At 36.6% G+C, this 26,749-nt stretch overlaps 1 protein-coding gene across 1 annotated transcript; it reads right to left on the reverse strand.

Moving 5' to 3' along the window:
• Positions 1-8,300: 8,300 nt before the first annotated feature.
• On the reverse strand, positions 8,301-24,496 carry LOC134843671 (tyrosine-protein kinase receptor TYRO3-like). Its single transcript, XM_063859882.1, has 19 exons — positions 24,200-24,496; positions 23,329-23,560; positions 22,926-23,041; positions 22,549-22,740; positions 20,826-21,028; positions 20,438-20,618; positions 20,025-20,164; positions 16,207-16,369; positions 15,658-15,889; positions 14,803-15,128; positions 13,629-13,727; positions 13,277-13,357; positions 13,110-13,199; positions 12,921-13,039; positions 12,684-12,793; positions 12,380-12,539; positions 9,400-9,536; positions 8,590-9,085; positions 8,301-8,512 (listed from the first exon to the last, which is right to left on the reverse strand). The coding sequence occupies exons 1-19, from the start codon at positions 24,261-24,263 to the stop codon at positions 8,486-8,488; spliced, it is 3,168 nt and encodes a 1,055-aa protein (XP_063715952.1). The 5' UTR covers positions 24,264-24,496; the 3' UTR covers positions 8,301-8,485.
• Between the last annotated feature and the right edge of the window lie 2,253 nt (positions 24,497-26,749).

Below are 26,749 nucleotides of genomic sequence, written 5' to 3' on the forward strand. Positions count from 1 at the left end.
TTTCAAAAAGTACTTAAGTTTGATAAGATAAATATTCTCTAAATCACAAATAGAGTAATTGCTAACAAAAGAACCAGTTAACCAACTTGGTTCATAGGCTATACTGTTTCAATTCTTAAATCGGCAGTCAATAGAAACTAATCTAATCACACTTGACCAAATGTAAACAGCTGAAAAGTTGCCATATTACGTTTTTAACTTCGCGCTTTAATCAAAAACCTTTGCAAAGCCTCATTTTGCAAGACTTGAAAAGTTAAGAAACTTGGGTACGACATCTTTCAAAACTATTATTAATAAAAGTTTTAAAAGAAGGAAAGAGTAACCACTAAAAAACTACATCCCCGTCTTCCATATATTGAACGCTTGAAACGTAAAAAATATTTTGCTTTGATTATTAGTTTGCATAATTCTTTTTGGAGCGAAAAGATTGGAAAATTTCATAAGACAGTCAAAAAACTAATAGACTCTTTTTTACAAACCCAAATATGAGACCAAAGCACAAGAGACTTTCAATTATAGTTTACTTGGGTCATCACTAATTGTATCACAAGTTCTAACTTTCTCCAAACTGTCGTGTACAGTTTTTTATTAAGCAGTACAAATGAAAAAAAAACTCTTGGTTCTTTATATCTTGCAGGCATTTTTTAGGTCTTGCAATGAGCAACAATTGAAGTTAACGGGAAAAATAAACAACTGGAAATAAAAAATGAGTTACTCCGAATCTTAAGCCAGAGACAAAACCCCGTTTTACCACAAAAATCTGGGGAAAAAGCAAAATCACAGCAAGGTTAGCCTAGCCGGCTGCTTAGCAAGTAGCACTGAAAGATCTGACCACAATCATAAGAAAAATAATTTAAAAATTTCTTTTTGAGCTGTTAGGTTTGTGTTCGTGGTGTTTTGTGCTTAATGGAGTAAAATTACATTTTCATGGCTAAACTAAAAGCTTATGGCCCTTTTTAAAGTCTGCTTGATTGCTTAATTCGATCGAATCAACATTTAAAAATAAATTTTTCAAACAGACTTTTCTCGACGGTGAGAAAACATTGTGAAATTTTACAAGTTCAATCGACTAACTAAAAAGTTTTAATGGAATATATCACCTAAACCACTCCGATGAGAATTTAGGGTACCTTAATTCGCGTGAAAAAGAACTTGGAAAAAAAACACCCAAGGACTAAGTTACTCCCCATTTTGAATGTTTGGATCAAAATAGATGCGCCAGATAGTCTGCCAGTAGCTCAGACTAATTCAAATTTGAGTTAATGTCGTCGAAATTGATGATAAAAACATTGGGTTTTTTGCAAAAAAAAAACGACACAACCCCATCAAGAAGTTGTATAAAATAGAATAGCCGAATGACTAGACGTTTCAAATTGAAATATTTTTTCATCGTCGGAAAGAAGAGCTCAAATGCTATCCCTCTTGAATCAGTTGCGTTTGAGCAGCACTCATTTTGGGCCTTTTTTCTTGATTTTATGATTTTGGTGATTCGGGTTTACGATTTGAAAAATAAGTTACAAAAAAAAACACTGTTGGTTGGTTTTAAAATTGTTAACCAGTTCTAACCCCTGTGATAATGCTCATGATGCAATAGGCGCAGAGACAATTCAGCCACAGACAATTCAGCCGATTTAAAGTACAGGCAATTCAGCCAAAAAAATTCAGACAATTCAGCCAAAGACGATTCGGCCTATTTAGATTAAAGGGACTAGATAAAAGGAAAGTTTAAAACTTTTCTAATTTGATTAGAGTCCGAAGGCTTTCAACGCTTTAACAAAGAAATGTGAAACATCAAATAACTAATTTCAAGGATCAAAACAAACTTGCTATGCATAAAGTCTTAAGATATATTTACATTGAAGGTACAAAGTTTTAAATACTTCTGTATATGGTCTTGATTGTAGTTTTTTGCGTTTTGAACGAGTTTCTCTTTGGCGAGTGTATATTTGGGCCTCGGTTTTCTAATCACATCACCGGACATCAGTCTCTCTACATTTATTTCGGCATTTTTTGCTCATCTTTGAAACGTGTGATCAGCTTGGGGAGGGCGGGGTGCTTTGTCGACACGAATTTATTGAAGCTGCCATTCCATGCCTCCAATGCATTGTTCGTACAAGGTTCACCGCTAAGCACCCGATTTAAAACGTTCCAATCGGCAATGTCAAATTTTGGTTTGACGTGTCTATTCCCTCGACAGTCTTCAAAATAGTTCGATAGACTCTGAAATTCCTCTGAGGGATCCTCTTTTCGGAGAGCCTCAAAAGCGAAAATAACGTCGTCAACGGGAACGAATGCCAAGCAAATCATTTTTTTGACATTCAGCCGAAACTCATCATCGTCCATATACTTGCGCGTAAAACCAAGTTTTTGTACATTGCGCCATACTGCCTGGCCTAGATGGAAGAAACAGAATTTAATTTCTGTATCAGGCTGCATTTTCCTTATGGCGTTGCGAACAACGGCTTCAAAATCAATGACAATTTTTTTTTCCAAATTGCTCTAAGCAGCTTAAAAGTTTTTCATATGTGTCTTTGGTCTTGTTGGGCAGCAGAGCATACACCAAGCGTATAACTGCATTTTCTATTACACCATGAATAGTATAAACTTGGTAAAAGACATCTGGGGCCACTGAAAACGTTCCATCGCAATGACAGATTTCCGACTGAGAAAGCAAATCAAGCGCTGGTAATGTTGCAAAAACTAAAAAACTCGACTCTCCGACTTACCAGAATCGAAATACAGGAACGTATCGCCGCTGTGTGTGAGTTTGAGAGGTTCAGGAATTTCGTCGACGCTCTCAAGGTTTTTTGGTTTTGGCATTGTTTCTAAGGCTTGCTGCCTGATTCGGTTTATACTTCAAAGAGATGTTGAGTAATTCGGTATTGTAGGCGCTGCATAAAGAAGCAGGTCAATTTGGTCGTTGAAGACAATCTGTCGTGGAGCGTTACCAGTTTTTGCGGTTTTATCTCGAACTTCGTTAGCAAACTTTTTAGCTTGAGTTTTTGAGGCGCTCGTTAAATGGGAACGCTCGGTTTATAATGTGAATTCTTGCTGTTCTTCCAAATAACCCACTGCTCTGCAATTTTCAAATGCACATTGCCATTTAATGAGACCGTTTTTAAGTTGGTTTTTTCACGGTATCTATAACCATCAAGACAAAGATGCTTTTTTCCGCGTTCAGATGTTACGAATTGCATTTTACGACAACTTTTGCTAAAAGTGAAAGATTTAGAATGACTCAGATACTAATCAGTCAGTTGTTCAAGCTATTTACTAATGAAGATTAATCAATGTTAATTGTGTAAATGGACAATCTAACTGCAAAAAGTAGGCGTTAAACGCGGTACTGGTTTCTGATTTGACAATATTTTAATTGCAATTAGTTTATCTTTTAAAGAAGTTTAGGTTTATAATTAGTTTCTACCAACTACCCAAAATACCTAATAGGCGGTTGCACCCTCCCCCGCCTAAGGCATGATAATAATATCAGCGTAACTTTGTGGCCAGAACGTGGTAGGGGTGGTCAACTCTTTAACTGATATCCTTTTTTGACCGACTGTAAAACTCCCAATCTCGGTTCCACTTTCGCGTGAATTGGTTAACTTTTAAGTATTGTGCAGTTTTTTGTTGAGTTTGATTTTTGCTTAGGTACTATTCTAAAATTGGAAACAATGAAATGCATAAAATTTTATTATGTTTAGGTACTTTTGTTTCTGTTAATTATATTTGTTTTATGTGCACTTGGTTATATTTATTTTATGTGCATTTGGTTATTTTTTGTTTTATGTTATATTTGTTTTATGTGCAAGGAATTGATTATAAGTCGTCTTATGAAAGCTTTGATGTTTTGCCACATGTGAAAAATTTTTGCGCGCACATTTTAAAACTTTAAAACTGTCTGAATTGTCTTTGGCCGAATTGTCTGTGACCCAATTGTCTGAACACCGATGCAATAGCTGTTGTAGCTTGATCAACAGCAGCCTGAAAAAGAATCGAGTATGAGGTCTGAAAAAAAATCAACTGAATATCTGAAAAGATGCTGAAAATTCAATCTCAAAACTCAAGATGAATGTTTTGTTAAGATAAAACTAAGCTACACTTGTGTCATTATTCAATCATCAAAAATTAAATCGTTTGAACTTATCAAAAATATAAGTTTTCCGTTCAAAACAATCACGTTTGCATTTTTTTCGAAAACACGGTTATGGACGCAAGATAAACACGAATTTCACAAAAACTCACAAATTTTGCTCATGAACCATCTCAAATAATAAAACGTTAACAATTCTGTTAAAAAACGATCACAGATCGAGCTTTTTTCAATCTCTTTTACAGATCTTTTCAAGAGATTATTTAAAACCACGGCCAAAAATGACTAGTTAAACAGTTAAGTTTTGCCTCGCTCGAAAGTTTCCAAAAATTTCTATCACTTTTACACACTTTGAAACAAAAAAAAGAATTTCCTGGCTTTCTAAATTTTCAGTGACACTTTCACAAATGGTGACAACTCTTTGTAGCTAAAATCTTTATTAGCATTACTTTTGATTTTATTATTGAGATTATATTGTCATTTTTAACAATTCATTTTAGCTCCGTTAATTAAATTAACAAGGCTGCTCGAAAAAACGCGAAACCCTGAATGTTCCGATTATGTTTCAATTTCTATGGAGTAAGTTAAAATAAAATAATTGATGAAATTTTTGAAAAAATATTTCAAAAAAAAACTTTTTTGATGTTTTTTTTTTAAAGTTGTCGTAGATTAATTGTCGCAAAATGACCCAACTGGCAATCTTCCAACCCCCATAAATCTACTTACGTAAATTGATCACGGGTAAAACAACTTTGCAAGTTTGATCTCAGAACAACAACACCTTCTGAATGATATGAAAAGTTTTCGTCAAAAGCTGCTAGTTAGAAAATCAAAATTGGTCTGCCAAAAAAACCATCACGAGCACAAATATTCCGTCAGTTTCTTCAAAAGTTCGAGCAATAATTTCACCGTGTTCAACTTGTTAGTAATTAGACATACTTTTTGGAGTAATTTTTGATCTCAAAACTTTCTGACACTTCATTTTTTGCTATACTTCTGGACATTTGAAAGTTTTCTTATACTATAAACAGATTCTGTACAGATTATACTTAGATTTCGTCCAGATTTTTTTAAGAGTAAAATACGCAATTGTTAGACATGATAATCTGTGTTTTACACAACCTGATTAAATTTTCTGAGCTTTATAAAAAGTCTTTTTTATCAATTTAATCTTTATATTATCAACTTATGATATATTCAGTTACTTTTTTATTGAAGACAATCTGCCTAATCCTATTTTAATTTTTTGCAATCTTTGTTTTGTCAATGCATGATGCAGGGGCAGATCTAGGATTTTCTCGAGGGGGGGGGGCGGATTTTCGAAAAAATTTCCAAAATTTTGACGACCTTTTTTTTTTTTTAGGTCGACCAAATAGATTTTTCGAGCTCTCCCAAAGCACTGTTTTGCGCCTATTTGTTTTGCGCCGCAGGCAAATTTTTAAAAAAACAGTCAAAAAAGCCGTTTTTGGGCACTTTTTGAAAAATTTTGACAAAAAAAAATGCGTTTTTTTTGGCGCGCGCTCCCCCTCAAAGTTAGTATATATTGGCGCCGAAGGCGCCTTTAGAAAAATTTTAGGGTCGGTCCGCCAAAAATGGATTTCTGAAAAAGTATCAAAGGGGGGACCCTTTGGGTCGGCAGGGGGTCGAATCCCTGAGGGGGGGGCGTCCGCCCCCCCCCCCCCGCCCCCCCCCTAAATCCGCCCCTGGCATGATGGTTTCACAAAGGTGTACAAAAAGAGATAGTTAACTGCATAGAAGAAATGCGATTCTTGCAACTTAGCAAAACAGAAGTCCTAACAAAAACGAGGTTGTTTGTTGTTCGGGTTTTTTCGAAAAATTAAATTGGTTTCTTTTAAATTTAGGCCAATTTGTTAAAATTTGCCTTGGCTGGAAAAACATTTCAGCAAAATTTGAGATTTTGAGAGAGTTGATTTCATCTCTTACAAGCATTGTATTATATTAATAACCGGTAAACATCTAGAGTTGATCGGAAACTGATATTGCATATCATCCAGTGTACTAGAAGGCAGGGGTGGATCTAGTATTTTTTTTCTCGAAATTTCTGGCAACTTTTTGTTCAAAGATTGATTTTTGCAAGTAATCCCAGAATACTTTTGACAGTACTCCTGCTCCGCATTTTGGCTACTTGGACAGTTTTGACCACCCCTTCCCCCTGAGGGATTCAATCCCCTGCCGACCCAAAGAGTTCCCCTTTGGTACTATCTTATGACATCCAGTTTTGGCTGATTATCTTAAAAATGATTTAAGGATGCTTTGGGTGCCAATTTTTGGGAAGGGGGACGCGAAGGCAAACAAAACGTCGTTTTGGGTCTGTTTTTTTTTTCAAAATTTGACTGATTTTTGTCATCGAACTGTAAAAAAGTCGACCAAAGTTTTGTTGAAAATCCGAAGCTTTGTTGAATGAACTTTTGTTGAAAATCTGCCCTGCCCGCGTCAAAAATCTTAGATCCGCCCCTGATTAAAACTATGGAAAAATGAAGCTGTTCATAGTAACCTTGTTAACCATTTTCAAATTTAAATTTCTAATCAAGTCCTGAATTTGCAATTCTTGTGATGAAGTGATTCAATTTTAACTATCTGTTTTAACAATCAGGTTTCTTTGGATCAAAGTACATGTTAGCAAGTCAATTTATTTCGGCGAGGTTTCTTTGCTCGATTTTCTCTCTGCGGCAGCTGCCATTTGGTCTCGTTTTTTCAGCATGATCATAAGCGAATAGTATCTCTTTACAGTTCCTGTCACACAATCTCTAGCAGCTACAATTTGGTTATAAATCCCCATTACAGTCGCGTGAATGACATAAATGGTCATCAGCGTCATCAGAGACACAATGGCCGTCGATATCACGAAACAGGCGAACATGAACATGAACACTGCAATGAGTGCACCTTCAGTGCACGTTAGAAAAAGCACGGCCATTAGTGCACAGCACACAGTTCCAGCAAGCATTGCGAGGAACGGAGATGCCGAAAGCATGAGGAGCATACCACTCGCGGCCGAGAGATGAGGCTTGTCGCAGGCGAACCCGATGACGTCATCGAGGATACTCGAGATCCAAACAGCGAATATAGTCGTGTACGAGGGCCGAACAGTGAACTCGTCATCCTGCGAACTGTCTCGTCGGATTTGAGTGTTGGACCGAGAGAAACTCATGTGACGGGGTTGCATCGCCGAGTTTGGCTGGCTGTCGGGAAAGGGAAAACTCGTCATTCTGTTGGGACTGGTTTGTTGCTCTTCGTACCGCCAGTCGTTCAAGTCGGCTTCCGCAACACTTTGTCGGCTTCCAAAATTGGCGTTCCAAAGTTTGTAGTTGTCGGAGTAGTTACTCATTGAACTGAGTTTTGGTCTTTTGGCGTCGTTTGATTTTCGAATCGAAATCCAAATTTGCTCGTTGCTTTGTTTCTTGAGCTAATTGTTTCGATTTCACTCAAATTGAACTTTTGATGTTTGTTGTCTGTTTCAGTTACTTGCATGATTATTTACAATAACAAAATATCTTTGACTGAGATGGAAAGTTTTGATCAAATGTCAATTTTCGTCATGAGATTTCTTTTGCTTGTCTATCTAAATTTAAATGTTGAAGGCTATGTATTCAAGTGTCAATTTTTAAATGTTTCAAGGATGGTAACGCCCACTGAACACGAGGTTAACTTCAAACCAAAAGAGTTCACTTTAGAAAAACCTGTTGCGAATAGCCCTAAAAGGTATCAGTTGCCTTACTTCAAGTTCCTGGACAATAGATAGCCTAGCCTATGCTTTTTAAGGCTTATTAATCTTTTGCGGTATGGTCTAGTGTTTTAAGCAGCGCATTAAGGGTGGGCTGTCCGCCTCTCGGGCGAAAAGCCGAATGCCGGTGGTTCGCGGCCCATCATGATCACTCGCTTCTTTACCCGGCCGAAAAAAATTGCTCGTAGCTTTTTTATCAGAAGCTTAACAGTGGTTCTACGTGAAGAACTGGACAGCAGGTATGTTGTTCATTGTTTATTTCCCCTCGTGAATGAATGGTTTTAGTAAAAACTTTACCGTAATTATTCTGTAATGTTTGCGCACAAATTATTTTTGTTGAACTTAATGTTGGGTACAAAGTCTTTTTGTTCACGCATTTTGAGACTATTTTCCTTGATGGTGTTTTGCTACTCGAGGCACCAACAAAATCAACTTTATTCAAAGAAAATTTGAATCTAACTACAGAGAAACAGCAGTTAATAAAATATCACACTAAACTAAACAAATCTCAAGGCAAGAAACATTTTATAAAATAATCATGGGGTCAAACAGTGAAGTTAGTTTGTTTTTTCTTTCAGATCATTGATCAAAGTTCCGCACTGGAATACAGGCTCTCGTAAATTTCTAGTTACTGTGAATTTAAAATTCTCTCACGAGTAAGATTCCAATCTCCGAGGCTGAAACGGTGTCAATTTGATAAAACTTGAAAAAAAATTGTAAAAAATGGTTCAAAAAGAATTGAAATTTTACTAACCGTTCTGACAAATGTCTGCATTCCTTGTCTCGTTAAGTACACTTCATCGTAACTGCTACTATAATCACTCTTCAGGGGGGACATTGTGATCTCCGAGGACATTGCGGACTCGTTGAACCTCTCGGCCGAGTTGATAACTGGCTGAACTGGAGGGGGAGTTTCCGGAATGAACGAACGCGAATAGGTGACAGAATAAGTCTGGGTCAATTCCGAGGGCGGAATTGGCATCTTCTGGTTACAGGCAGTCGGAATATTCTGATCATATACTGTCGGAGCATTTTTGCTGTAAGTTGTCGGAACATTCTTGCTATAAGTTGTCGGAACATTCTTGCTATGGCTTGGAGTGTGGTTTTGGTCGAAGAATCGGCTGTTTATGTAGACTGGGTTTGCGACTGCTCGGGTGGATTCGCGGTAGGATTCGAGTCGGCTCACTACTTGTAGGAAGTTGGGTCGGTGGGCGGGGTTAGTACGCCAGCAGCTGGCCATTATTTCAAACCTAACAAACAAGTCTTTTCGAAATTATATAGAAAAAAGACGAACTAAGTTTTTGTATTGATTCAAAATGCAGAACCTGACAGAAAATACAAACAAATTGCAAGGTTTTCTACAACTGCAATGATTACATAAAATCAGAGAAGGAATTTGATAATCCTTACTCATTAGATCACTTAAAATAAAAAATTTTGACAATTAAAAAAACTAGAAGGAAACGTAAGGTAATATTTTTTTTGATTATTTTAGAAGATAAGTTTTCAGATCTTCCTGTTAGTACAATACACTTTGCCTGTTAAGCAGGTGACTGTGACTTACAATTGGGTGGGGCAGTTATCTGGCTGTTTGAGTCTCATCCCCAGCTGCAGGTGATCGTACACTTCGTGGTTGGGGATGCCAGGGTATGGCGCCTGACTCCGGCTGAAGATCTCCCACATCGTTACTCCGAAGCTCCACTGTCACAAAAAAAGAAGATTTTTAGGTTCCATGACAATCTACCCGGTGCTAATTTACCCTATGCTATTCTACCCTATGTTCTATAAATAGTTCAATAGCTTCCTATCTCGGTTTAAGGACTGCGTAGGGTAGAATGACAAGGTAAAATGGAATAGGGTAAGTTGTCCAGCTACCGAATTTTAACAGTTACACTTTTTAAACGATTACTGAAAGGTTTTCAAGTCGACGTTTGGGTCACTCGAAACATTTTAGGATGTAGGCCAAACAGTTTGAAACAGTGAGCACATAGGTGGAGACGAGCTTTGAATCATTAGCAAAAGACAACAACAATAACTAATCCGGAACTCAAAAACTGACAGTGATTCGAGGAAACACAATGGTTTTTTTTAAAATCGTTTTCAGAAACTCGAAAACACAAAACTACTTGCCTGTTCAGAGGCGGATTTAGGATTTTCTTGAGGGCAAGGGCGGATTTTCGAGAAGAAAAAAAAATCAAAAATATGTCGACCTTTTTTTTAGGTTGACAAAATTGATTAGCTGAGCTCTCCGAAATCACAATAAAGACCCCAATTCGGCAGAATTTTTTGCGCCGCAGGCAAATTTTAGAAAAAAAAACAGGCCAAAAAAGCGTTATTAGGGACTTTTTAGAAAACTTTGACCAAAAATCGCGTTTTTTCGGCGCGCGCTCTCGCCTCAAAATTAGTATATTTTGGCGCCAAAGGCGCCTTTAGAGGAATTTTATTTTAGGTTCTTCAGCCAAAAATGGATATCTCAAAATAGAAACATTTGAAACTCCAGAAACATTTGAACAAACAAATATGTTCACAAGGCAGCCATTTATTCAGCGCTCTGACATGATACAATACCTAGCTTGCATGGTGCTCGAGCACCATGCAAGCTAGGTATTGTAGCAAGTCATAGCGCTGAAAAAAATGGCTGCCTTGTGACAGGCATTTTTTTGTATGGATGGCAACCCCGGTTGTTCTGTTCTTCTAAAAAAGTTCTAAGATCAGTTGATGATCAACCCAGGAGTTTCTTGATTCAAAACTTTTTTTCGAACATATCTTGAATTGGTTTAAAACTCAAACAATACAAGTTGGTGGCAGTTTTGGTCACATGAGAGCAACTTTGGCATAGAAAATGAATAAAAAAATGATTATCTTTCAACCTCATAAAAGAAATTTGTATGAAAAGCATTTTTCCAGAAAAAAATTACAAATGTGAGGTAACTTTTTTTCGTTTGATTACAATTTTACTTTTGAGCTCGAATATGCTTTTCACGAAAAAAAAACTTAGTGCAAAATTTGATATTTTGGGTCTATAACGTAGCCCAGGTTGAGTTTTTTGCACAAAAAAAAAAACAAAAATCAAAAAATAAATTCAAATGCATTTATGAACACAATTATTTTTTGGTCTCATGGGCTAAGGTACACCAAAATTTGAAAAAAAAACATTCTTTTTTCCTCAACCACCGAAATTTTTACCGTATAAGTTTTACAGCCATATACAAAAAAACGTAAAATTTTAAACTATTACTATTAATTTACATCACTAATATCACTAAATGCAGTTTATCTGCGTGGTAATTGCCAGTTACCCTCTGGGTTTTTCCAATGATAGAAACTTTGTGGTTAATTTCTTCTTAGATGACAGACAAATTTTCAAAGGAAATTTTCTTTGTATTTTTATTTATGAAAGACTGCTAATCATACAATTTCATAAAATGAAAATTTGATTTTGGTATTTGCATACAGCTTTTGTGATGAAAAGTATGGCAAAAAATTTGTTAAATAATTCCATAGTGGGACAAAAAAATTTGTTCTGAAGTTTTATTTTACTCTTTAAAAAAACATTTCAAGTCCGTGAAATAATGTAAAACTGTGAAATTATGTGAAACTCACGTTATGAAAATAAATGATACGCCTGCGAACAAAATTCCTACCGGCGACCATATTACAAGCTTATGCTCTAAGAGTGTTACAATTTAGAGGTTTTCTTTTACCAAAAAACTATATGATAACCACCCTTTCTTTAAGTTTTTTGAACTTTTTTCATTACAAATACTTTTCATGAAAATTCCCGGTTGTCGCAGATTACTATAACGGAAATTCACAAGTAAAAGTTGACAATTTACCAGAAGAGTTAACCGATCTAAGCACTAACTCTTTACAGTTACTTTTATGCCTACTTCTGAAGTTTTTGGCAATATTCATCTAAACCAACATACAACACGTCCGAAGTTATATGACATGATTCGTCAAACTTGATTTTTTTATTGTCTTCAAAAAATTCTGAAAAGCTAGATACGTATAACTAAGAGATTTCTTGAAATCCAAATTCTATTGATTGAAATCAAAATTTTCCATTATCATTTTTTATTGGTAATTATGGCGTAGAAATCTATTCAAAATGTTTTGAGAAATTTTTTGAATTTTTAAAAGTGTGTTGTTTTTAGGTCAACTTTTTTAGGTCAACCCAATTGATTTTGCGAGCTTTCCCAAAGCACTACAAAGACTCTGTTTTGGCCAAAATTTCTGCGCCGCAACCAAAATTTTGAAAAAAACAGGCCAAAAAAAGCGTTTGTATGCACTTTTTGGAAAAATTTGACCAAAAAATTGCATTTCTTCGGCGTGCTCCCCCCCCCCCTTAAACTTTCAGAGTCCGTCAACAAAAATGGATATCTCAAAATAGTACAAAGGGGGCGTCCGCCAAAATACGGGCTTTAAACTTAGACAAAGCTGTTATAAAAAATGTACCTGATTAAGAGACACCTGCTATCGCAAGTATAAAAGCTCATTTTAATGGGTACTTTTCAGACCAACAAAACATGGTTATAACTTACGACGTCGCTTTGTGAAGTGTAAATTCTGTCGCCCAGACACTCGGGGGCCATCCACTTGACAGGCAGTTTGGCCCCTCCCCCTTGTCTATAGTAGCACTGGCTGAAGATCCTCCGCGACAGTCCAAAATCAGCCACCTTCACGCGGTAGTGCTCATCCAGCCTTAAAAAACACATAAATTTAGAACTTAAATGGTTCCAACAGACCAAATAGTACAAAAATCTTTTCAATTCAGTGCCTTTAGTGGCTCATAGGTGAAACTTTAATCACAGTTATGATTAACATGTACAAGTTGGTATTACTTACATGCAATTGCGTGCAGCTAAATCTCGATGAATGAAGTTTTTGGAGGAGAGGTATCGCATGCCCTCCGCAATCTGGATGCAGAAGTCCAGCAGACAGGATTCACGAATGTTCTAGAACATAAAATGCGTCAGAATCTTATTCGAAAACTTTTTTGTGTTGGTTTCGTATTATGTTTCAGAGCAGCAACAAATGTTTAGAACCCTATTGTTTCGAGATGGTTGAGAAATATTAACCTACCATGGTATCTTTACCAGTCCTCGACTCAAGAAGGAAAGTATGCAGATCTCCGTGCTTCATGAAGGGAAGAACGACATAAGGCTTCACTTGAGATCCTTGTTGCTCCTCAAGACAAACTCCTGCAAAAGTTTTGCTTAATATTCTTGTAAGACTTTTTTATGGACACAAGAAGGATTGAAATGAACATACCGACTAGACTCAACACGTTCGGGTGTTTGAATTCTTTCATCACAATTCCTTCTCCGATGAACTGTCGCAACTCATCTCGAGACATGATTTCTGAAATGGGCTCTTGAGTGAAAATCATCTGAGTTATAAAGATACTAACCCCATCAGATTAGTAATAAGACACTGACCTTTGATAGTTTTCACTGCCACCTCTTTCACCTTCCCACATTTTTCCATTAAGTTTCCTTTGATCACGCATCCAAACTCGCCTATAAAAAGAAACAAAACTATAGAAGCAGGTTTCTTACAAAAACAAGTCTTTCTTCTGATCTAACTGACACTAAAAACCAAACTTCTATCATCGAAGAACTCAGTTGTGTTTTTGCTAGAACTCTGGCGTGAATAAAAACAGAGTCAATTTTTCAATCAAGGTGTATCTTTTGACAAATAAAGACCCGTCATACGAGCTGTTTCTACTATTTTGCTACTTGGGAAATTATAACTTCAAGTTTAAAAGCTTCTTTAGTGAAGATGACTCACCTTCTCCTAGCACTTCTCCCAGTTTGAGTCTTGAGATGTCGATGAGGACAGTTGACAGACCCTGTTTGATCTCCCGACTTAGATCCATCGCCTGCAGCACTAAAAACAAATAAAGCAATAAGCTCAAATTATGAATCTCTTAACTATTTCTCCCATTTTGCGCTAAAGGGGGAGTCCTTACTATGTAAGCTCACAAATGCTTAACTGTTGAATTAGTTCTTTATACAGGTGTCATTTCGTTTTTATAGGTATCAAAAGGGGGGGGGTGGGGATAGTTTAAGAGATTTTAAACTCTTATTGCACTGTCTTTCGCCAGCATATTAGGCAACCAGGATTGATCTTGGAGAGAAAATCAGTACTGTTGCCGTACTGTTACAGTAGAAAAACTGTTTTCTAAAATCTTTATTATTTTCTTATTTGTTTCATTCGTTTAAAAACCATTCAATACACTAGAACCAAAGCTGTATCATTTGGATTTGGTTTAGGTAATAAATAATTGAGATCAGTCTTCTAAAGGCCGGGGAAGTAAGCTATTGGCACACAACACAAAGGGTGAAAGAAGTTCAGTGTTTGATATTTAGTACCTTTTGTACCAAAATATACGCACATTTTTCAGGATGCCATGTATGCTTAACGGCATCTTCGGGAGCCGAACAAGCGACATATTGCGATGAATGTCCAACTGAGTTCTTAGCGGCGGGTGAGGATGTCAGTTTCGATTTAGGGGAGTAAGAGATAGATTTCACAGTTCGCGCCGAACTGGATGGTGACGAGTTACGGTGGGGTGGGTTAAGGGAGGAAGGTTGGTTTTCAACATCAAGGAACCGATCTGATTTGCCACTTTTACCCAAACACCTCTTTATCAGGGCTGAAACAACCGTCACCAAATCTACAAACTGATCTACTAGCACAAGAATACTAATCTACAAGACAATTTAATCAGCAAGCTAATCATGCAGAAATTACGCAGTCCAAATCAAGATCAAGTTTCTGTGGTTTATATCATCATCTCAAAATATTTGCAAATTGGGGCTAATTTTCCATCGCAATTAGTTCCCGTTCATCAGAAAAAAGGAACCAACAGGATCAGAAGAACTACTGGAAAAACATGAATCAACGGCCCATCAACCATGCAAACTGAATCGTTAGTTTAAAAATTTAAACTTAAATTTACCTGTGAATGAGTTGTGACGTAACCGACTGTATGCGTGACAGTAATTACTATTAATAGGCTGCACTGGGGATGACTCCGACCGTCTGTACGTCTGATGTGGCGGAGGATTCGACTCTCCGACTCCAATCGCTATTTCGTACAAATTCATACTGTCGTGGAGGCTATCTCGGATGGTCGAAGTTCGGAGTCCACTTGTGGGGTGCATGTTGCTACCTGAGCTGGATCCGGTCTCGGTTCTGACCCGGTTCAAATATTGACTTCCTGGAGTTAAGGAGCTGGCAGAAGTCAAGTTGTCTCCTTGGTACATCGGAAAGCTCGTGACGCTACTGAAAACATATTGATGTTAAAATTTTTCTTATTTTCTTATTTTTTGAACGTTACTAATGTTTAAAAAAAGAATAATTGCTTTTTACATAAAGTGTTTGTGGCTTTCCTGTTTTTGTTCCGATCACAAAGTGAGAAGAATAATCTGAAGCTTCCAGTGCGTTTTTCACGCAAGCCACAAAAACACGTCGTAGGGGTTAAGTTAAATTTCAAGAGCTATTTAATACGTGATTTGACATTTTTAAAACTTTTGAAACGGAAAAATTTTCTTGTGTCGAGAAAATCAAGCTTGAGTTTTGATTTTCAGTCAAACTTGAAGCAAAGAGTAGTGACACTTGATATTTATTTATCTCAGAAACATGATTTTTATCATTTTCCTACGCTTTATACAAAACAACCGTTCGGAATATCTTCTGCTACTTGCACAGCAACCAAAATTTTCTGATTTTTTTGTGGTCGTCTTATATTTTTATCGTAAAAATCTGATTTTTTAAATTTTTTTATTTGTAATCTGGGCATCATTTAGCTAACCTAGGAGAAGATCTAGTCGATATGTGAGCGTGAAGGGGCAATTGTCTGATCAAACTCAAGTCATGGGGCGGAATCCTGTTTTGTTTAACGTTCTGTTTGCCTTTGGACCGACAACAACACACCAGCAGGGCACTAATGGCCGACAGCAGAAGACAGCAGAGGGCGATTATTAGGATGACCTCTGGTTTCGCTCTCAGAATGTCCTTCAGATGGTCTTTGAAGGTCTGTAGACCTGAAAATAAATCGAAAAACTGTAGGAGCACATTCGACAATTGTTATCCTAATTTTTCACACAAAAAAGTCGTTTCATGACATAGACTGAACGGCTTTGGCTGCAAAAAAAATAGCTAAACCAGAGCTAAATGAAATAGCACAAAAAATTGATTCAGGTTTCAGGTTTCTGTTGGTTCCATTTTAAAAAAATGAAACGGGGATTCATTTTGGTTTGAGCTGTAAGAATTAACATATTTTGTTTCTCTAACTCATTGAACGTTAAAAAACATGACAACTCAAGGGGAGTAGCAGACTTCAACTATCAGACATCCTTACCTAATGGTATATACAACATCCCGTCGACTATTCTCAAAGGAGGGTTTGGCGCTCCCTCGCTTGTTCCCCTTTTTGACTGTGCCATCACTCTCAGAGTATAATCCTTGCAAGTAATATCGTCTAGATAGAACTGCCTAGAACCCGCGTCTCTTATATGTTGCTGCTGAAACGTTAAAAATATATTGCTGACACGATTTACGAACCTGACATGTTTTAGGTTCATCGAATTTTTCGATACATGAGCAAGGAGCTATAAAATGTATGCCCTCATTGTGAACTTAGAAGTTCAATACTTCAGTATTTAAAAAGTATGTTTCCAAAAAATGTTTTAAAAGTTAAAAGATTGAGCAAACTATTACTCGAACTCATGTTAATTATCGAACATTTAACCGCGTATACAAATTACCGTTGCTATAAAGAGCACAGTAAAATTAACTTAAAAATTCAAAAAATTTTAATCAATTTTAGTCATAAATTTTCAGATTCTCATAGTTATCGTTTATGCTGTTCGAACAAAATTTTCCAACAAAAAATGTAATTTCTTAAATTTTTTTTTGATATAGAATGCACAAGTTTCGCCATTGGAAAATTAATTTCGTGTCAATTAAACAAGTGCTTTGATCACTCGTGTCATATAGTTTTGCACGTACTATTATGTGGATCTTATTTGACAAAAAATCTCCATTACGAGGCCAAACTTTGCACTGGATAGGCGCACAATTTTGTGTCTGTATGATCCTGGATTCCATAGACAAACTTTCAAACATGTTCCAAAATGTCAGTGGATTTCACTTACAAAACTTCAGTGGATTCCGCGTACAAATACCTATAACGTAAATCTTGCTGGCCCATTTGTTGTGGCGCGGGTTCCGAAACAAGCGAATATAGCTAGTTATTCTGGATTCCGCAACTGTAAGTGGATTCCACAAAATGCAACTGGAATCCGCAAATGTAAGTGGAATCCGCAAAATGTTAGCGGAATCCGCAAATGTCAGCAGATTCAGCAAATTGTAAGTGGATTCAGAACTTTTTCTATTCCGAAACTTGCATACGAATAATTGAAAGCTAGAGCTGGAATTCTTATCTATAGCAATGCGGAATTTAAACGCAAGGACTTAACCATTGTCAGCGGAATCCACGAACAAATCTCAAAACATTTGTTAACTAAAGCGGTGGATTTTGGGAACACAACACCGAATAAGTTCAATTTTTGGACTCATTGAGCTGAGAGTGTATGGAAATACAACACTCCTCAGCATATCGCCAATTTAGGTCAGTATTTGGGATTTCGTCAATCCCAAATACTGATTTTGGAAGCTTAACGCAGAATAAATTAAAAATTTTGAAGTCCATGGCTTGAGAGTGTTCAGAAACACAGCGCACAGCATATTGCCGAATTGGTCAGTTTTTGGGATTGCATCGGTATTTGGGATCGAAGTTCAGATAGAAGTAGGTCAGTATTTGGGATCGGTAGGTCAGTATTTGGGATCGAAGTTCAGTTGGTCAGTATTTGGGATCGAAGTTGAGATTGAAGTTGACAGGATTTGAGATCGAAGTTGGGTTGGCAGTAACTGTGACCAAACGTTTCATTTGGTAGTTGATCAATATAGTAATTGAGATCAATTTTTTTTTTGTTGACCAGTAAATAAAAGATATATTTTTAAAACTATACTACACATATACATATATGTAAACGGAATCCGCAAATAAAATGCGGATTCCACTTACATTTTGCGGATTCCACTGACACGCTGCGGATTCCGCTTACAGTTTCGGATTCCGCAACACCTCAATTTAACTATATAAATGTCTTATAGTTTGTTTGTGGATTCCATAAATTGTTCTGGATTTTGCAAGTACGGTTGCGGTTTCCGCAAAATCGCCTACTTTCGGAGCGATTTTGACCGGTACATTATTTTAGGTATTTGTTTGTGGAATCCAAAACAGCGAAGAAGATCAAAGAAAAGTAGCAAAGTTGCGGATTCCGCGACAAATCTGGTTTTGGCCTTTTGTGGAAAAATGCACAGTTTGGCCTCGTAATGTCAATCTAGGTATCGTGTGAGATGCATTTCATTAGGTTCGCTCCTGTTACTAATGGTTTAATTTTGCACATGTGATTTCAAGCCTTGATTTCAGGCAGCAGTTGAATTTGTTTCTCTGGTTATACGATTTTTTGTTATTAATTGGAAAAATTTTCAAAATTTTGTTGCAAAAATTGCTATCTTGCAACTGTTTGTATACAAAAAAGTCTTTTTTTGTAATATTCTTAGAACCGAATGTTAAATAGGTGACAACGTGGCAAGATTCTCATAGGAAAAGTTCAAAAGATATTGACTTTTGGTGAGCCCGGAAAAATCTTGGGCCTATGCTGGAATTTTTTGACACAAAATCATTTACCCCAAACAGTTCAGTGTTCGTAGGGCAACGAATGTGTTATCAAATTAAAATCCTTTCATCGGTCTTTTTTAAGCTCTATTAGAAAATAATTATCAAAATTCAGCTGAAGGCAAAAATCTTGTCAAATCTTAGAAAATGTGGATGAAAGTGAGTTTTCATTTAAATGACGAAGTCTTGATTTTGGTTTTTTAGATTCTTTCAGGGGCGGATTTAGGATTTTTCATTTTCGTCGACATTTTCAGATAGAGCAAATTAATTTTCAAAGCTCTCCATAACAAGTCAAAACTTGGGTGGAGGTCAAACACCTGGGGGTTGGGGGGCTAAATCCGCCTTCGGTTTGTTTTAAACATAAAATTGGGGCTCTTTTTCTTTTTTCAATCGTTTGAAGCACTGTGAGCTGGGTTCTATCATTGCGCCTTAGATTTTTTTTTTGCTACAGTAGCGATTTTTTAAAATGCTGCAGTAAATCACGTGACTTGAAGGAATCATGTTAATTGTATCACGTGGTACTCCACTCAACTTCAATCAAGTGCTTCACCTGGATCTAGGCTCCAGCGATATGTTTACTTAAGCGTGTTTTTCTCCATTTTTTGTCTCGAGTCAAAAAAAACTATCGGACAAGAATTGTAGCAGAACAGTGCAAACACTCGCTGATTGCATAGGAACAAAACTGATGAAAACGAGATGAAAAATCAATAATTTGCCTAGAATTTAATAAAAAATTTGGAAACATTTTGCGCGACCGGCTGCTGCATGCTTAAGCAATTAGGACAAAATTGTTTCTGATCTACAACATCATTGTTTCTGATCTACAACATCAGTGTTGTACTTTTGTTCAGAAGAGTATCCGCTTCATCCGATAATCTTTGAAAATAGTGTAATAAATTAAAGTTGGTACGTTATGGTAATAAATACAATCTGATGCAATTGCACAAGCCCGCCATCGATTCTTTGATCTTCAAACAGTTTTTTGTACTGATTTGAACTTTGAACGCTGAGCAAATTTGCCTAGAAGTCAAAAATTCACCCATGTAAATATCGCTTCATCGTATATGTTTGAGGTTGGCAGTCTAACTTGAACATGAAACAACAAAGAATGACACCAAAACGGCTAAAAACGAGTAACTTTTTAAATGGGGCTGAAGCGTTGAATTTAGGATCTGGTTGACAATGAAACCCACCCCGTGCCCCTAATGATAAAAATTAGTCAGGGGGTTGAAAAAAAAAGCTAATCATACAATTTCAAATTTCAATGATGGAAAAAACTGATCATGCAATTCTAACCATCTTGGATAGTTCAATATCGAATAAGTGCCTTCGTTACAAGAAACCACACGTTTTTTGTTTAAAACCAGATTCTAAAAGATCCGAATTTTTCTGAGAACAGCTCAAAGTATTTTCCAGGAGCCAGTTCAACTAACCGGTTGAGTCTTGGGTTCTCTGATCTCGATGATGTATCCCGTGATTTCTCCATTTGGTCTCTTGGGGGGCTCCCAAATTAGCACCGATCTGCCAGAGACATCGTCAACGGAGGTCTGCACTGCAGTGGGGGGACCGGGAACTAAACCAAAGTGTGCCTATTTTTTTAGCTTGTCCGAAAGAAGGCAAAAATTGCTAAGTTTCGATACGAGGCCTAGATGTTTGAATTTACCATTTGAATTTGATTTTCGATTTTGCTGATCACTAGTTTTGCAATTGAATGAGGATCAGATATGAAAAAAAAATGTCTCGAGGTTTCAATAAAACATAGTGATAATCCCGTGATTTTAGGTTTAGACCGATAAATCAGTGTTTCTGAAAACTTTAAACCATAGCAGTCCAAATTTGAACTCACCGTCTTGAGCAGAAGTGAATCTCGTCAGCTTTGACCAATTACTATCGCCAATTAAGTTGACACTCTTCACTTTGACGAAATAGTCGTGGAAGGGCTTCAGGGGGTAGAGCTTAACGTTAGTCTTGCTAGTGTTGTGAACAACAAATGTGATCATGTCGTCCGGATGAGCAACCTCCCCGTACTAAAACAAAATAGGGTGCATGTCGCGCAGTTTTAAAAACTATACAGGATGCGTCATTCTTGGATGCATTTACTAAATTTCTTTTGCGAAAACTAAATAGAAAACTGATGGTGCAATTAAAAACTATTTGAAATTTAAAAAAAAAACTTCAAAATATCAATTACTTCAAACGTAATATTTCATTTCTCTTTCTCGCTCTTAACTTACCTGAATAATAACAGAAGATATCGGCGAGTACCCATCAAACCCGTATGACCATCTCAACATAGCACTAGTCGATTCCACCTCTGACACTTCGATCGAAGGCGCTCCGGGGACCGTCAGTGCCTGCACAACTGCAACAGCTGAAGTGGTCGTTTGGCCGAAAGAGTTGCTAGCCACGCAGGAGTAATTAGTAGTTTCGGTTATTCCTGAAAAACAATCTAACGTCAGATGGGTGCAAAGATTTTGCTAGCTTTTTGCTCTCATCTATGGAATGACAATAATTCATCTATAGTACATTTAATGCCAAATTGTTGGCAATGTCCTTTTCGGTCGAGGAATCTAAACTAAATTAATTAATACTTTAGTTAATAGTTAATCTAAAACTGATGTCTGCGATCAATTTTTCACTCATTCGAGCACGTATAAAAAACACATCCGAAAATTTAATTAACCTAAAACGACAGTTTTTTGACCAATTAAGGTGCTCAACAGTCTGTGAAATATTTATTTTTTTAATAATAGAAAGTTTTACCATGTTAGAGCTTGGCATTTCAGGTTTATGATACCAACTTTCAATAACATTAAGAACCTCTTTAACTACAGTTTCGGAGTTCCTATATGCTTTTGATCTTTTTAAAATGTTGTTTCGAATTAGTAAAATATCGCTTCATCGTAAAATCTTGATTTAAAAAAATATAGAAAACCTTACATTACAAATCATCTAAACAAAACTTTCTTCCATAAATAACTACATCTTCGCTGAGTTCGAAGTTTTAAATCTTAGCATCTTGATTAAAAAACAAATATCAGAGTCCTGACTCCGAGAGAAGGTGTCGGTCGACAAACACAGCGTCCCCAAGCTGACTTAAAATTTCAAAAAATAACGGTGGGTTGAAATTTGAATTCAAAACTAACGCTCAAAAACGGTTAAAAAAATCAACAAAAAAAGTAAATACGAAGCGCTTAAAATAACAAATGAAAGAGGATTCTCACAAATACTAAAACGTTCTTTTTTAGTTTAAGTGATTGATTAGATGAAAGAATTTAAATAAAGGAATTTAATTAAAAGCTCAATTTGAAAAGAATTTGTTTATGACTTCTAATTATGGTGTAAATTGATCTTTCTCTACACTTTAAAACCAGATTGCATTAAATAAACATCGGGAAATAAAAATGGCGAAAAGGTTTCCATCTCTGCACTAACTCCGAACTTATACTAATTAAGCTTCGATCAAGTAACACTTTTGAAATGAAACATGCAAGTGTCTTTTCAGGATCAATGATTGGACACTTTCAAACGATTCATTCATGCAAGTTGAAATTGAAAAAAATAGAAATTTGTCCTTTATTAAAAAAATTTTGCAATCTTGCATCTCAAACGTTTCTCAGTTCCTAATTTTAGGATTCATAGGGATCAACTTAACAATCTCCCCCCTATTGTACCTACTAAAGAATCTCCCCCTGAAAGAGGGAGATATTGTTAAGTAGATCCATTCATAGAAAAGTCTGTGAAATTCTTTAAGGATCTTCCGTTCCTAGCACTATATATATGTTTATCTATTGACAAATCTTTACCTGGTGGAATTTTAGTGATCTTGGCGAAAGTTTAACTGAAGATATTGTAAGTAAAAGTCCAATTACAGATCAAAGATGCAGAAAAACTGAAATTAAATGGAATCAAAGTTAAATGGGAGCATAAACTTGATCAAGAGTTTTTCTTACGTACCTTCTTGAACTCTCAGCTGAGCTACGCTGTTTTTTGCACACTGATGGGGCTCGACTGACTTGACCTCTCTGCCATTCTGAAACCACGAGACAGTCACGGGGTCAGGGGGTCCGGAAGCATTACACGACAGTGTGAACTCTTTATTTCTGCTGATCTGCATGCTCGCTGGTTGTAGAGTGAAAACCGGCGGAGCTGAAACATTAAAACCATAATAAAGAAATAATAATCAGAGTAACTGCAATCTTCATGTATTTTGATAACTTTCACGCATTGACATTTCTCAAGGATCTGATCGTAACTAAAAGCCCCTGATGCTGGAATCATTTTGAGACAAGGAGAAAAGTTCACAAATATCACGCCAAAATGAGCTATTTTACCTAGAACTATGAGAGTAATTGGTTCGGGTAGAAAGCGCCCTTCTTTTCCCCCGTTGATCATGTTGATCGCTTTGCAATTGTACTGACCAGCATCTGATTTGTTCAAGTTGTTCACGCTGAAATATAAACAAAGTTATTCACGAAATCGTCTCTCTTTTTTCACCAAGAAGATTCTAAGTTTAGTATCAAGTCTCATAGAAAAAAAACGAGATCAATTCTGTCACTATTTCGCGACGAAAACCTATTGTAGAAAAAATTCTTGTTAGTGTGGTTTCAGTATCTGATCACCCTAAGAACTTTTTTAGAAGCAGCCGTTGTTTAAAAGATCTTAGTTGAAACGAAATCCAACTTTTCAAAAAACTGACAGCATCACTGAAATTAACTTTTGTTAGCAGTAACTTACAACAGGAAACTTGAGATATCATTTAGATAGGAGCTGCTGCTGACGAAGTGCTTGTGAGTCATTGTTTGACCCGAGATGACCTCCTCGCCCTCTTTGTACCATTTGATGTCACACTTAGGGTCGCACTTGGCCACACAGCTGAACTTGAACTGTTTGCCTGCCTTTATTTTGAACTCTTCGCCGCTGAGTTGACTTTTGAGATTCTCAATGCCATTATCAATTTTTGAGTAAGCTGAAAAAACCCTAAGATTAAAAAAGAATCTAAATATCTAGATTGGATGATAATACTCAATTGTTTAAAAAAAACGTATAAAGTAGAAGTCAATCCTTCGAATTTTATACCATTTGCTGCAACCAGCAATGCTCTTTCTAAATGATAACTATATAGATCATGGGAGCTAAACAAGGGGCTAAGTACCATTCAGGGCTTAGACGGATACAAGCACGCAGCGCGGATCTACAATTTAAACAATATGTAAGTTTGGGGGGTTAATATGTAAAAAAATTGTCGAGGATCTTTTAGGGTCACCGAATCGTCTTTGCCAAAACCGGGTTACGAGCCGGCTTTGATTTTCCCGCTATGATTTCCGAGTCGACTACGATTTTGATTTTCCGAGCCGTCTTTTATCCGAGCCGACTACGATTTTCCGAGCCGTCTTTTATGCGTTTTTTATCCGAGCACAAAAAAAACTCAATTTCATGAAAATTTTGAAATTCTTGAATAGCCGTGACACATGTTATGAAAACTTTTCATCTTTTGAACATCGCAGGTGGGGAGAGAAGGAAAAATAGCCCTATATAATACTTGCATCTCGCGTGCAAAAAAGTATAATTTCAAAATCCAAGTTGATTATTTATCATGATCACTTACTTGACATAACAAACTGATGGTTTGTAATAAAAAATGCAGCGAGTAATAATTGTAAATGTTCCATTTTTGTTAAAACAAAGGAAGTCGAGAATATTGGATTATAATAAGTATTGGAGTTATATATTGGAGAAAGATAGAGAAATTCAATACTTGATATTACAAAGAAATCTTGAAGGACGACATCATTTTCTTAGAAAACGAGAATCAACTTCTAGAAACAAAGAATGTGGGTTTGTACGAACAAAGCAATTAAACAAATTGTTATACTCCAAAAAATTACACTCCGAGTTCTATTCATTTGATTGGTCGTTGATTTTTTAAATTGCGATCTTATTAGCAAAAAACTAATCGTTAAACATCGTTCAAGAGAAGAATATTCTTGCATACTAAACAAACATGATACTGTTAGAACGCAAACCTTTCTCAATTTGATCAGTTTTTTTCAGTCACAGGTTTTTAGAGAGGCCTTTTCATAGGATAATGTTTGATTAAAAACTGTTATGGAAGACTCTGGCCGAGTTTCAACCGCAGTCTCACTTGAGATAGTACAAATGTAAATGCTGATTTTGTAAAAAAAAAATATATAAACCGAATATATAAATTTTTGATATTAGCTTCTTCCTATACTTTGGCCTTCACATGATTTTTTGATTGCTAGCTAAAACAAAATTAAGAAAAATGGCAATCTGATCAAGATGTTCATCCCAAACTCTTTTTTTTTGGATGAACCAAAAGGTGACAATAAAACATCTCACGTTTAGAAATTTTGTTAAGAACTGCATTTTGATAACCCATTGATTAAAAATCAGAAAATTTTATGATATGACATTTTGACGAAATCAGAGATAATTATCAATAATTGTCGAATTGAAGAAATTTTCTGTAAAAACTAAAATAAGTTATAATTGATTATATATGGTTATATTTTTTGAAAAAACTGACGGTTTTTGAAAAAACTGACAATTCAAAACGGCCCTGGTAAATATTGAGTTCAGCTTAGCTTGGCAAATGATCTTATAATAGCAATTCAACCAGACTAAAGAAAAATAGTCACAGAAAAAAATGATAGTAATAGGACCGCGGCATGAGAATTAGCTCTCCTAAAAAGTATTAACGGAAACAGAAATTACTTGGCTCCCCGGAGGTGACTTTTTGGCTTATTTTGACCCCTATTAGACAAGCTACGCTCCTCTGATAGCTAAAGGGTCAGGATTGGAATAGAGTACAGATAGAATTTTTTGATGCCTGAAATGAATTAGCTCCCACGAAAAGGGTCTCCCCATACCCCCGGGAAGTCGGAATGTTATCGGGATAATAAAACAAAGACCATGGAGGGTCACTGAGTAAACATAGTAAGGTTTGGAGTTTGAGGTGAACTCGAGGTCAGAATTTAGTAGAATAGAATCGTATGACAATTGTTTGCTTGAACAAAGTGTGACAGCTGCCGCATACCGGGTATCTAATAAGCGTTAAAAGATTGATCAAAGAAACCGAATATGGCATGTGGCAGAGTTGAAAAGGGGAGTGATGCAATCATAAAACATATGCGGACAGTTGATTTAAGCGGATACCATGACTGATAGTAAATGGCGTGACTTAACTTAGACTTATCTTAAAGAAATCTAAGGAATTGGAAAGTACCGGAGAGCCTTCGAGATTTGAAATACTTGTGCTAAGAGAGCGAACGGTTAGTTCTCGGTTAGAGAGAGAATGATTGAGCAAACCGAGAAGATTAGTTGGTCAGTGGACAACGCGATTGCTTGAAGCGAGGCTAGATGTGTCTCACATTTGTTAGTTAATTAGTTTAGCTGTTTGGAACCAAGTTTAGTACTGGGTTGAACAATTTATGTGAGCGAGTTGCGCTGCTGGAGTAAGCGAGTTTTGAATCGAGTCAAGCGAAGTTTGGCGAGTGAGATAACAAAGCGATTGAACGGAGCGAAATGCGGTCTTCGTGTTGTAGAAGTTGTTAAATAAAAGTTAGCTCATTAAGAGCATTGTAAACTGCTTGTTTCTTTTGCGATTGAGAACTTACTTATTGTGCTCACAATTTGCTGATCTAGCTGGAAACGCAAGAGGAGAGCCGAAAAAAGCATAAACCAAGGTAGTCTGACCACCAACATAACCCTTTCGGTATTGTGGATAGTATCGTGCCTTAGTGTCGCCCGCTATTGCACGGTGTACTGGGAAGAAACTCTGCTGCCGTTAAGTGGAGTGAAAGCGTACTGTAAGGAGACGACTCCCCGAGATAATTCTACAGTTTTAATACATTTAAAATCAATTATAACTGATGGTTATGGATTATAAGTTTTAAATTTCTTGCACCACTATTTGCAAAACTTTCATTATTTTCTACTACATTCAAAGCCTGCTCAAAATCCAAATCTACTCCCATCCGCAATTAATCTTTACCCCAAACCCCCTCGGCGATTACAATCCCTCTCAGACCCCCACCACCGCCCTTTCCCCGAAAATGTCGTAAATAAGGCTTAAAGGGAGTTGTGGGGTTAATGCGCGGGCAAGGAGGTCGTTGGCGGTGGTGTGAATGGGGGA

The sequence above is a fragment of the Symsagittifera roscoffensis genome, chromosome 4 (genome assembly GCF_963678635.1).
Source record: "Symsagittifera roscoffensis chromosome 4, txSymRosc1.1, whole genome shotgun sequence".
Classification (NCBI taxonomy): domain Eukaryota; kingdom Metazoa; phylum Xenacoelomorpha; order Acoela; family Convolutidae; genus Symsagittifera; species Symsagittifera roscoffensis.

Excerpts from the sequence above, each read along its gene's own strand:
- LOC134843671 (XM_063859882.1), bottom strand. The coding sequence starts at position 24,263 with ATGGAACATTTACAATTATTACTCGCTGCATTTTTTATTACAAACCAT. Across the intron at positions 13,358-13,628 it reads GGGAGAAGTGCTAGGAGAAG|GCGAGTTTGGATGCGTGATC; the intron begins GTGAGTCATCTT and ends TTCTTTTTATAG. Across the intron at positions 13,200-13,276 it reads GGCAGTGAAAACTATCAAAG|AAATCATGTCTCGAGATGAG; the intron begins GTCAGTGTCTTA and ends AGCCCATTTCAG.